The sequence below is a fragment of the Rhinichthys klamathensis genome, unplaced genomic scaffold (assembly GCF_029890125.1).
Source record: "Rhinichthys klamathensis goyatoka isolate OS25496 unplaced genomic scaffold, OSU_Roscu_1.1 h1tg000264l_1, whole genome shotgun sequence".
In the NCBI taxonomy this organism is placed as follows: domain Eukaryota; kingdom Metazoa; phylum Chordata; class Actinopteri; order Cypriniformes; family Leuciscidae; genus Rhinichthys; species Rhinichthys klamathensis.
In genome coordinates this window covers 356,603-369,555 of record NW_026606785.1, presented here as the reverse complement: position 1 = coordinate 369,555, position 12,953 = coordinate 356,603, and the positions used below count along the sequence as shown (strand labels likewise).

General features: G+C 39.5%; 1 protein-coding gene across 7 annotated transcripts in view; it reads right to left on the bottom strand.

Annotated features, from left to right (window-relative positions):
- atp11b (ATPase phospholipid transporting 11B (putative)) overlaps positions 1 to 12,953 on the bottom strand; it is a 66,237-nt gene that overhangs the window by 37,517 nt on the left and 15,767 nt on the right. For all 7 annotated transcript variants that reach the window (XM_056267871.1, XM_056267866.1, XM_056267868.1 and 4 more), the window contains exons 7-18: positions 11,489 to 11,592; positions 11,361 to 11,408; positions 10,741 to 10,805; positions 10,356 to 10,437; positions 10,118 to 10,268; positions 9,122 to 9,319; positions 8,853 to 9,011; positions 7,215 to 7,390; positions 7,019 to 7,087; positions 6,825 to 6,898; positions 6,639 to 6,742; positions 3,139 to 3,320 (exon numbers count right to left, since the gene is read on the bottom strand). In XM_056267871.1, the coding sequence (XP_056123846.1) occupies positions 3,139 to 3,320; positions 6,639 to 6,742; positions 6,825 to 6,898; positions 7,019 to 7,087; positions 7,215 to 7,390; positions 8,853 to 9,011; positions 9,122 to 9,319; positions 10,118 to 10,268; positions 10,356 to 10,437; positions 10,741 to 10,805; positions 11,361 to 11,408; positions 11,489 to 11,592 (1,412 nt within the window). The remainder of the gene's footprint in view (positions 1 to 3,138; positions 3,321 to 6,638; positions 6,743 to 6,824; positions 6,899 to 7,018; positions 7,088 to 7,214; positions 7,391 to 8,852; positions 9,012 to 9,121; positions 9,320 to 10,117; positions 10,269 to 10,355; positions 10,438 to 10,740; positions 10,806 to 11,360; positions 11,409 to 11,488; positions 11,593 to 12,953) is intronic.

Sequence of the window (12,953 nt, the reverse complement as noted above, 5' to 3'; positions counted from 1 at the left end):
AATATAACGATATTGGAAAAAGCTATTTATGATCCCAACCCAACTTTGATTAACGGCGATATTTTTTTTATCGCCCGATAAGTCTCACGTTAACGCCGATAACGGCCCAGCACTAATATATATATATATATATATATATATGTATATGTATATATATGCATAAATGTCTATATAGTTTTTTATTAAGATACATTTTAGTTAGTTTGTTATTTTAGCACTGCAGATTGAACCAAATGAACATCAGAAATGTTAGACTAGCTGAAATAAAATAAGTTTAATTTGTTAAAATATTTTATTTCAGTCAATCTTCATTTCAATTAATGAAAAGTGATCAGATTAAAATGAGCAAATAATATGAAGCCATTAAATCGTTTTTTTAAAGTCCCCGTGAACCGGAAGTTGCAAACGACTTTTCTCCAGTGTTGTGACGTATTTCCGAGAGAAACGGAATACTAAATGAGGCAAAATGGTGGGCGTGGCTTTTTTCCCAACTAGCACCTGATTGGATCTAGAAAAGTAGGTGTTTTCATTCAGCCTGTCTACTGTCAGTTGGAGGGGCGTGGTTACGGATGTTAAGCAGACGCCCAAACCGTGAAACCTACGTCATCAGGCAAGGTCCTCCAACGCAGAGGGGAGGGGAAATTTCAGATTTTGATTAAAGATTACGAAGCCAAAAAATTTTTTTGTGTGGATTGACTTGCATGGATGAATTGTTCACCACAAAACGATCAATTTAGGCAAACAAAGTAAGTATGGTCAATTTTGAATTCATGGGGACTTTAAATAAAAAATTTTCGCACAAACATTAAAGAACAGACTAATAATGTGTATATTAACCAAAAATTATTATTATTTTATTTATTATTATATATTATCAAATATTTAATCTTAAAATGTACTTTTCTAATTTTTTTGGTATTTTCACCAAAAACATGAAATAAAGACACTTTTTCCAGTTAATTATTACCGGTAACAACTTTGCTTTTTAAGACTTTTTTGCGCTAATGCTTAACCAGGGAAAACAAAATCACTAAATAAAAGGTTATAATTAAAGTGGTACACCAAATACCCTGAGTTGTCAGGCATCTGGTAAATGTGTAAATGTATATATATACACACACACATATACATATCTGAAAAACAGTGTAGATTCAAATCCTTTTGTTTTTATGTTATTTAATAAAACATTATAGAACGATTTCTTTAAAATGGGGTTTCTTATGAAGTCAAGGAACATGTTTGACACCATATATAGAACAATTCTTTAAAACAATGAATTGCATTATACAAAAAAAAAACAAGAACATGTCTGATTCATGATGTTTCATGCTAAAAATGAATACTTAAATGTTTTGCACTGTCATTGCAATGAACACAAAATACCAAATCTAGGATTAATCTGAGTGTCAAAGAAGTCACTTCCGTCTCAGGCTCAGGAGAGCGTTCTCTAGATCTCATTGAGAAAACATTAAATACATTAAGCACAAGTGTTGGCATTCACTCTAGAGACAGCGGCAATATGCCAGCCATACAAGCGCATATGTAGCCAAGGCTTGCTGTTCTCCCCGGGGCCCGATTAAACCCTGGACACACAGACACAGCTCATCCCTGTCAAAGCAGAACTCAAACCATCCCGGTCTCTACAGTCAGGACGAGTGGAAGTGCCTTGCTGATGACAGCGCTCCCAATCAGGTCCAGTTTGTCACACGAATTCGCCATGTTGACAACAGAGAGCCGCTTGGTGTCAGTGACTTCAAACATCAGTGTATGACAATGGTATTGAGAACAGACTTTATCCACAAAAATGTGCTCTCCTTTAAAAATCAAACATGCAGTTTTTGCTACCGAACCCTTCAGACCTATATTTGTGTAAACATCCTCCGTTACCTTGACCAGCCTAGTTTATCTGAGTGGGTTGAGAGAAGAGTCTGCTTGTGTTTCCTCCACAGAAAAACATGACTGTATCAAATAACTCTTAGAAAGCTCATCAGCTTTCTGTTGGTCAAAGCGGGGAATCTGCGTGAACAACTGAACCTATTGCAAAATCTGTGTTGGTGAATCTATCGAAACCAAAAATTCCACGATTGAACTGGATTTTGCCTTCAAAAATGTAACTGTAACCAAACCTTCAGACAGAAAGCTGTTGGGGGCAAAACTGGTTTATGATATCTGGCAGAAACACCTTGTGTTATAGGATATACAGTTATAAAGTCAATTTTGGATACATAAAGAAATTATCCCACAGCTATAGCTGTAAATTTTACTGGGGAAAAGAAATTGGCACTGCAGTATATAAAAAAGCGATACTTTGCATTTTGCTAAATCCTACATATAGTTCTACACAGTTCCTCCGTGATGAACACAGTGAAGAGGATCACATGAGCTGTCAGACACGTGTGAGGATCATGTCTCTGAAGATGCTCAGTGAGTAGACTGTGTGTGCCTCATAATAGTTTTGATGGCTTGTCAAAAGGCTCATGGAAATCCCAACGCCGGTGATTCAGGCTGCCTCCTGACTCCAGGCACGTTCCCGTGTCCCTGCATGCCTTCATCGGTCTGAATGACGCTGTTGGCATGTGGATTGATGGCTGATCTTAAGTCCACAGAGAGCGGTGTGAGTCACAGCGACATGCCAAACCGCATTAGCAGCCGCCGCACACTGGCTCGCGGCTGACTCCTGTTCCCGACGCAGGAGAGGCCGTCCTGTAATCATGAGCGGGTGTCGGAAGAGTGTAAACGCATCACCATCATACTGACTGTTCACCATTCATTGTCACACAGACTACATGCATTTTAACGCAGGCTACAATGCTCACTTTCAGCGCTGTCAAAATTCAAAATAAAAGTCCCTCTTCTGACACTTAAAGGGAAACGTGTCAGCTGATATCGTTCGACCGCTAGCATTACGCTGAGCATGACATTGTGCCATAACAGCTTGAGACAAATCCATACTGTTGTCCCGAAAGAGACATTTAGGACCTTTAAAGACCCACACATAAAATGTATTCCATATGCGTGGGGAACAGCAAGATCTGTAGTAACAAAGAAGCCTCATCTGACCAGCGTGAATTTGCTTATACGTATGAGACATCAGTCTCGACCTCATTCTTGTGTGTGTGTGTGTGTGTGTTGACTCACTTGTCCTCCACCCCAGTCGCTCCCAGCAGCTCCAGGTCTTTCTCGATGAAGTTGAAGACCTCCACCAGTCGCTCCTCTCTCTGTTGCAGGGCCGTCCTGGCTTCATGGATCCGCCGGTCCACTTCCCGATACTCGTCCGCACTGAAGTGTCTGCAGGCCACCACTAATGTCCGCAAACCCTTCTACGAAAGTCACACAGGAAACCCAGTATGAACATAGCTTAGTGCACCGGCTAAAGTTTCACAAAAACTTCTCCATTTTACTGATTTGTGTCCAAACAGAGGATAAAACTGCTATATTATACACAAAATAATGTAATATGAAGTTGAAGCAAAGGAGAACAGACGGTGAACTGCTGGCCAAGAACCTCGAGATCGACATCCATAATTAAGTTAATGCTTTTAAGCAGAGACATTGGGAACATTCAGCACAGAGAGGAGCATTTCAATGAGGCTGTTGTGTCTGAAACATCCCATGAGGCTCAATGCAATCCTGCGAGACTGCCCACTGTGTGTGTGTGTGTGTGTGTGTGTGCTACCATGTGACAGACAGTGGTGACGTGGGTCTGCAGACACTCTCATGGGTTTAGCTGATAATGAGGACACCAAACTGAGCTAATTAACTGCTCTCATCAACATCACCTGAATTAGAAAAGCTGAACTCAGACCAGACCTCGAAACTCCAAATAACTTTTAAACGCTGTAAAGAAACTGGTGCTCGCACACACACCCATGCTTGAGAGAGGATGCTGGGCATTTTGAGATGATCGCTAGTGTGTCTCTAGGTAGTCCAGCTCAAATCTCTACACATTATGAAGAATAACATCTTAAAGGCACAGTATGCAAGTTTCGCTGCTTATTCTAGACAACAACACAGGCGTAGTTTGAGGACGCAGTGAATGAGCGTGGATCTAACACTACTGTGATATGAAGCAGGGCGGCCCGAGAGCCGCGGGAGTGAATACTAATGAGAGACGCCTACGATACACACTAGGGGTGGAACGGTACATGTATTCGTATTGAACCGAAACGGTACGGGCGTCACGGTTCGGTGCACGAATTTACACGGAGAATACACGGTATAAAAATAAATTAATGTAGTGCAAATCGCGTGCAAATCAATTAATGTAATGCGGAACTACTGTTAGATACGCGAGTTCTTTAGGGACACATAATCTGTACCATCGGCTTAGCTCTGAACGCGCGTTCACTTCAAACGTTGGCTTTATACGCGCGTCCTATTCGCTTTGGACTAGCGTCGAACTAGACGCCATAGACGCGAATTTGACGCTCTATTCGCGTTTGGTGTGACCGCACAATGAACAGGCTGCGATGTCAAGAGCAATGCTGGAGTGTGTGTGTGTGTGTGTGTGTGCGCGCGCGCGAGAGAGAGAGAGAGAGAGGCGCAGGCGCGATCGAACAGTGGAAACATAAAAAACATACTCCTGTTCATACAGATCATTAAACCTGCAAAGTGTTTACTTAATGTTGTGTTTTATTCCGAGTGTACACAAATATGTGCTTTTGTCAAACTGTAACCTACAACTGCCACCCAACCAAAATCTCACACACACACACACACACACACACTGTTTTAAAAGCAAAACATATTTATCCAACTCCATTTCAAAACAGTCTGTCTTTTGGACATTCATCATATCGCATTTGTTTTCATTTCTTGTCCTCGGAGCACTAATCTTACACATCCTACATTGATTAAAAAAGAAAATCGAATGTGTTTTTAATGGTAGTATTATTTTATACAGAAATCAATTATTTATAATTCAGATGAGAATAATGTTACATTGTTAATTAAAATTAAGGAAAACAAATATATTGATCTGAAATATAGCAAAATAATTTTTAATTAATTCAGGTACAATTACCAAACATATCGCAAGGTCTTTTTGTCTTTTTATTAATTTAATTAATAAACTAATTATATAAAACTATTGTCAGTGCACTACAAATAAACTGGTTCTATGCCTTTATTAATAAAACTTATTTAAAAAATACAATGCCTTCTGCATTTTTGTTTTGCTTTTCCCTCCATTGTACCGAAATCGTACCGAACCGTGATGTCTGAACCGAACCGTGACTTCTGTGTACCGTTCCACCACTAACACACACCCTTCTCGAGTCCCATGAAGGAGCTCCGGAGATTTTGCCTTCCTTTTGTTTTGTTGTTTATGTTTATTTTACAATTTAAGTTACGTTTAACATTTGCTGGTTCCCACCTCCTCCTTCCTTGTAGATACATTTGATCACTTAAATTCACATTATTTTGTTTCATTCTATTGAAACAGCCACAAGTGCTGAATTATACTCGTACAGGTCACTTTATTTGAAGAATTAATATTGATGGGTAACGCAGCGCTGTTTTACTTGGTCAAAACAACCATATTACAAATACATTAGAGTGTGTGGACAGTTATAGCGTTACTCAGTGTGTTCGCCCGGTGGCTGCTACGAGACACCTGTTGCACACTGCAGTCAAGCCAGATCGATATTAAAATATCACATATTTATAAAAGCTGGATGACTTGTTTCTAAATGGCTTGCAATTCATTTTAAAACATTGTATGGTGGAGAAAATGCTGTATTATTGTTCCTACAAATAAGGCTCCTTCTGATTATGTTAGGTTAGCCTCTTGACAAAATAGTGTTGTCTCTGAGACATGGTTCACACATGGCACTCGCGGTACATCAAGAAAACAACAGATTCACACAATCAGACTAACTTTGTTGAGCGATATAACAATGATTAGTTTTCTGTCTATGAAGGAATCCAAACAATTGGTCACCTGTCTAATAAAACACATAATATATTTAAGAGTCTTTGGTTTTTCCATGGTTTCAATTGAAGTTAAACCAGAAATCGAGGGTAACGCGGATCTGATGTCCTCGACAGGCGACGCAAAGACACGGGCCGTTACACTGGTTAAAATAGCTAATTTCTCTGGATTTAAATATTGTTGGAAACATTTGGGATAATGTAAGTACGTCAGCAAAATATAACATTGTTCTAGTGGTTTTTGGATATTTTAATCCAAAAGTCACACATATTGTGCCTTCAACTACTTATTTTAGGACTTATTTTTTGTATTCCCAAAAACATTTCTTAAGAATGATACTAAAATAACACCGTTCAAGAGAGAGTGCAAGAAAAAGCAAATGAATTAAACAGGCTCTTAAAAATAACTCCAGTCAAGCCAATCACAACGAAAATAGTGTGAATACTATTATTACCAATCTGCAGGCGGTGTGAAAATAGTCTTTTCAGGAGTTTTCACTTAAGTTTCTCAGTGGATTTTAGGCAATCAATCAGATCCCAACACCTGTCATTTTGTTCTAAAAAATACCACACTTCTCCACAAGTCTGAAAATCCATTGACAAGGACAAATTGCACACTGAAGTTTGCCCATTTGACCACTTATGAGCAATAGTGACACTTGGCAAGCATCCCCATCTAGAACGAGAGCATGATCTAGAGCGCTCACCAGAGCAAACTCATCCACGTGGACTCGGGTCTTATCGATCTCGCCGCTCTTGGCGTAGGGCAGGATGGCTGACTCGGCTCCCTTTGTAAACAGCAGCTTTTCACCTACAGCAGTGAGAGACGGCACAACATTAGGCAACCATGCGGTTCAATGATAAACAGCACATGCGCGTTCAGAGGCACATGCCTGAGGGCGTCTGCAGAATCACACTCATCCTCCTGCGGTCCGCGTCAAACTCCAGGACGTGGAGGAGTTTGTACCTGCGAGCAGAACGACAGCCGTTCAAAACACAACTCCGAAAGCTGTGAGGACACTCTAAACACCCTTAGATATTCGCCTCCCATTTAGTGGCCTAAAATGAACGGAACAGTTAGACGTACTTCTCTGCTTTTCCAAATGTTTTAATCTCCATGATTTCGCCATGGCTTCCCATGAATGTGACACCCATCCTGCAGTCAAAAACATATAGGAATAGTTCACAAAACAAACAAAAGTTCAAACAGTGATCAAATATTTCACCAGTTAGGGTGAAAAGTGTGTGTTTGGCAGTAGGTGAGACGGAAGCGGTGATCTCACCTCTTGGTGGCTTCCACTAGTGCTTTCTCATCAGGAGAGGAGGCATAATACTCCATCTGAGGCGAGAAGCCATTGGCGTGTGAGAACGGGTCTCCCGGCCCATCTGTTTGATCATAACTGATCTGCACCGTGTGACACAGTGACACGGCTTTCAGGAACAACTCCTCTTCCCTGTTCTGAAATGTGTACACACACACACACACACACACACACACAGCTTAAAACATGACTGGTTGAAGAATGTGATCACTGCAATGTTTAACATTTCTCAAGAAAATCGGTCATATTTCATCTAAAAAAAATCTAAATGCAATCTAAATTGCAAGCAGCAATTATCAGGGTTCAAGCGCTTTAAGTAAATTTCGGAAATATATATGTTTTTTAAAGCTTTTCAACAGATATATCTCCACTTATGGCCGATCTCCATAAAAGTTTGCATGCTTCTTTAGAATCATGTGTCGCATGATAGGCTTCTGGGTACACTTGGCTAACCTGGTCCCACCAGACTCATGCATTTCATTTGTACAGAGAGTCTGGCCTCGCTCCATTGACAAGCGTTAACTTCCTTGTAGTTTAAAACTATTGGATCTGCCCAGAGTCACTCTGGATCCGCCGTAACCAATCGCTGACGTTTGGTCGTGACGTATGACGACTCAAACTAGCGCACGACATCAACCTCATCGTTCTCAGCCACTCCCTCTGTTCGCTGATTGGACCGGTAAAAAAATGACCGGAGAAAAGCAAAGAATACAGCACAATCCCAGACGTAGTACTGAAGGAAAATGAAAATAGAGCAGAAGTAGATAGGAGGGCGGAGCCAGGCTAACACTTGGCCACGCCCCAAGCGAATACTGACTAATTTGCATTATCTTGTGATCCCATCATCCAAACTTCATGAAACATTCTGAGGATACCTGGCAAACTTCATGAATTTCCAATGCTATAATTAAATCTCAAAGTCCTAATAGTGCAACTGTGATCAACGAAGTTGAGATCTGACTTAAACACAGGTGTAGCAAACACAGCATCCACAGGACCAGTTCTTTTGCTATTTTGGTAATGTCTTTCAATTGTGCTTTGACCCGGATAATAGGCTTTATGCCGAGCGTCACGTGACCAAGCCGGAAAACAGATCACATCGCTTCCGATTCAGGTCTTTTGGATGTGCTTCATGACATTTTTTGAGGTTTTACTCAAGATAACTTAAAAGGAGCACGCAAAAATGAGCATAACCAATGTCCCTCGCATGTGCAGATTGATATTTAAAAGTTTTTTAATTTTTCTTCTTCACACTAACGTTTAGATATTTAAATACCACAAAACACCAATAACAAAGTGAACTTAGTAGGTTAGCTGATTACCTTAAAAATCCATAGATATCGTAGTTAGTTCTTACGGCCGTTAACACTTTCTCTGACAAGCGGATGCAATGAGACCCGTTTTCCGGTTTGGTCACGTGACGCTCGGCATAAAGCCTATTACAAATTGCTGCTTGTGGCTATAATTATTAAAAAGATATTTTTCACTTTACTACAGTGAAAATTAAATGAAATATTTTTGTAATTAGCTTATCTGTGTAATTTGTAATTTCTGCGCCACTGTCCTCACCAACAGAACTGTATCAGAAATGAAGCATACCAAACAAGGCACCGATCCGTCTGGTGAATCTTCCGTCATTCCTTCAGGCACAAGCTTCCCGTTGATCTCCTGGTATTTGATACCGTTGATGGAGCACTCCCTAAACTGCATCTCGTTCTCAGTGAGGGTTCCCGTTTTGTCCGTGAAAACATACTCCACCTGCGGGCACAACATTAGTGTAGTTTCACTCATCTCAGGCAGAGCTATAGCTGGCCAAACAGTTATAATAACTCTCTCTCTCACTCACACACACACACACACACACACACCTGGCCCAGCTCCTCATTGAGGTCTGACGTGTTGACTTGGGCCTTCTGGTCACTCTCTTCATGGTATAAATCCAAGTCCCAAACGATGAAAAAAGAGCCCAGAAACTTCTGCAGCTCAACGGTCACGTAGAGCGAGATTGGGATTATGAAGTTGTACAACACCAGGAAAGCCAGGAAGTCAGAAATAAACTTCAAAATCTGTGAGGAGAAAAATCGCCACCAAACTTGAATAAAGGTTTTGGGGCCATGTAAGAGCCGCCAGGTGCCACATACTGCATGTTAAAGTGTAATAATTAGGGCTGTCAAGATTAACGCATGCAGTACATTTTTGTTCAGTTTAACACGTTCAAATATTTAACGCAGCATCCGTTTTTTTCCGTCATGCTTTGGCTAGAGTTACAGTCAGTAGCTGCGTTGGTATCAGTGACACTGGCCTTCATTCATAAAAACACATTTAAAATATACTGTCTTTATGTTGTCTTAATTTGGAGATTAACTGTGAAATTATTACATTATAAAATATATTTAACCCTCATGTGGTCTTCGGGTCATTTTGACCCGGAGAAGATTTTCTTTTTCCCAAAAATACTAGCTAATGTTATCGTAAAATGGTCTTCCCGGGTCAAAATAATGCTTTTTTCACTCAAAAACTAAGGTGCATAAGCTCGGATAAATGACTCCTACAATTAAACCATTTGAAAATTAAATAAAAAACCAGTCCTAATTGAAAGAGAACAAGTTGACAAAAAGATTGAATCCAAGATTGGGTGAAAATATCGTATAATGAGTGATTTATAAGCTATTTTTTATAGGCCGGTCATTTTGACCCAGGAAGACCACAGGTGTTATAGGGTTTTGAACACCACATGAGGGTTAAAAAAACATGTGTTTTTAATTGCGATTAAGTTTTTCAAGTTATTTTTTTACTTGATTGACAGCACTAGTACTAGTAATATAAGCATCATAAGCCAAGCGCAAACACTTTATGAGAGTGACCTGGCTGCTGTTTCTCTCTTGATCAGTCTTCCGATTGTAAAACGGCTCGTTCCACTTGTCCTCTGCCTGCCAGGCGTACTTCAAAATCGTGCTGAGGATGGCTTCAAACAGCAGGATGCCCAAGTAGATGATGAGAAATGTGTTCATGGACCTGCACAAAGAGACACGAGAGAGATGATGCAGTCATAACAGAGCATCAATGAACAGGGAACGCAGTGGTGATGATGGAAACGCATACTTCTCTACCGCAGATCTCTTCTGGGATTTGCACTTGTAGTTCAGAGCCATCTTGGCCTCCATGCCCGTGTACACCGCCACACCTGCATGATGCCATACCAGTTATACTCCAGCATCAAAGCGTTGAAGGACTTCAGACATTACAGCAGAAACACTAATAAACTCCCCCTATCCTATATACTGCATTTAAATGTTCAGGACAGGAGGTTGAGAATTGAGACGAATTCATGATGTCAGCAGAAAAGGAAAAAGTTGCTTTCCAATTTTGATGTAAGGTTGGTGTAACGTGCAGTAAGTCGCAAACATATTTTATGAAAGTAAATATGGTCCATTTTGAACTCATGTTGACTCTAAATGTCCTAAGTTGGAAAGAAATAATGCCGTACCAAATATTTCTTTGGTGTTTTTTAATCTTGCTCCTCGAAGCAGGAGGTTTTCTGGTCCTAATGGTCTGAAAAGATTAACAAAAAATATAAATAAATAAATAAAAACAACCTAAATGCTTAATAAAAAACATATTTAAAAAGAAATAAATATGTTTAATTAGATTATTATTAGGGCTGTCAAATGATTAATCATGATTAATCACATCCAAAATAAAAGTTTTTTTTACATAATATATGTGGGTGCACTGTGTATAATTATTTTGTATATATATAAATACACACACATGCATGTATATTTAAGAAAAAATATTATTTATATATAAAATATTTATATTTATATATAATATAAATGATATATAAATCTATATACAGTATATACATGAAAATATTTCTTAAATATATACAAGCATGTGTGTGTATTTATATATATAAAATAATTATACACAGTGCACCCACATATATTATGTAAAAAAAACTTTTATTTTGGATGTGATTAATCACGATTAATCATTTGACAGCCCTAATTATTATATATTTATTAGATGTAATAAATATTTAAATACATTTGTGTAGAGCCTTTCTGTCATCCAGTGAAAGCGTGCTCATCTCAGATGTCTTACCTGACTATCTCCTCTCCTTGTTGGGTTACTGTTATTCTCCCGACAAACCTGATGAGCGAGAATGTGCGGCGTCAGCACGTATAAACTCAAATGTGGATGAGTGTGAGTGTAAAGCTGTGTGGCGTCACCTGTATAAATCAGCTTCGGGCTGCTGGCACTCCACCACGGCCTGCAGAGACTCGAGCCGCGACACCGACTGGGACACGGCCGTTTCTGGCACCGCATAATGGGTCTGAGTGTTAGAGCACACACACACACACACACATGCTGTTATACACCTGTCCCACTGTATAACACTAGCTGGACAGCACACATCTTAAGGATTCAGATTTTATAATGATAATTTATAAAGAATATATACAGGTGAAACTCAAAACATTAGAATATCGTGCAAAAGTTATAATTTTGATGTTTTTGGCTTACAGCCCAAATTCAAAATCTCAGAAAATTAGAATATTACATGAAACTTTTGCACGATATTTTCAAATTTTTCCAGTTTCACCTGTAAGATAGTGCATTTATTTATCAGAATGCTCTTCTCTAGAGTTAGTCTTTCTAGCTAAGTAATAAGTTTATGGGCATTGAATAACTTATGTAAATGTAAGGTTGAGTGATATTGTTTCCAAGCCGTTTTATTGACATCGTTCTGCGGTTGAAACACTGATCGAATACATGAGACATGATACAGTGCGCAGTAAGCTGTACTGTATATTTCAGCATTCCTTCTGATGTTCATTCATGTTTATTTGGTGCTGTAACTAGTAGTAAAGTGGAAGAGATGATCGGTTCACGAGGCGCTACAGCGATTTGCCACGACACATTAAAGAGCAGCAAAACGGTATTTCTTGTTAAGACAAAACAGACAGAATTTGAAAGCTGAGATGTTTCATATTAACAGTAACAAAGCTTATTGCGTTTAGTCTATGTCAGGGGCCGGTTTCACAAAGATAGACTTTGACTATGGCGTAGATAGTCAGCCTTCAGATAGACATCTAAATCAGACCGTTGCACAAAGCACTGAAGACCCTGACTATCTTAAGTAGGACTACACTGCAATGCATTCTGGGTAAAATAAGACACTTTTCAAAACAAAAACACATGGCGGATGGAGTAAGCGCATTCAGCCGCTCAGTGCAGTTTACCCCAGTGGGAGATATGTGTGTGTTTGAGAAGTGTAACAGTTACAAGGACATTTTACTTGGGAAATTTATCGGAGAATGTAGTAACAAGAAGACATGTTTCATTTGGAAAGAGATTGCGACGACAGTTAACAGCGTTAATCCGACCGTTGAGCGGAGCGTTAAAGACGTTCAGAAAAAAAACAAATACATGGTACGAGATGCCAAAAAAGAAATATTTAAGAGGAAATATCCAAAAACGTGAGGAGGACCCCAAGAGAAACTTAAAGACACTGAAATGGTTATGAATATATATGGTGGACAGTCGCCTGTGTTTTCGTTTGGCTGTTTGTAATGTAACTGATTGTTACTGCTGGTTGCCAAGGTAACAGAGTCTTTAGGTGATGATACACAGGGCACCTTTTTGAGCAATGTTGCTGGGCAATCTTGCCGAGCGATTGTTGCTTGGGCACTT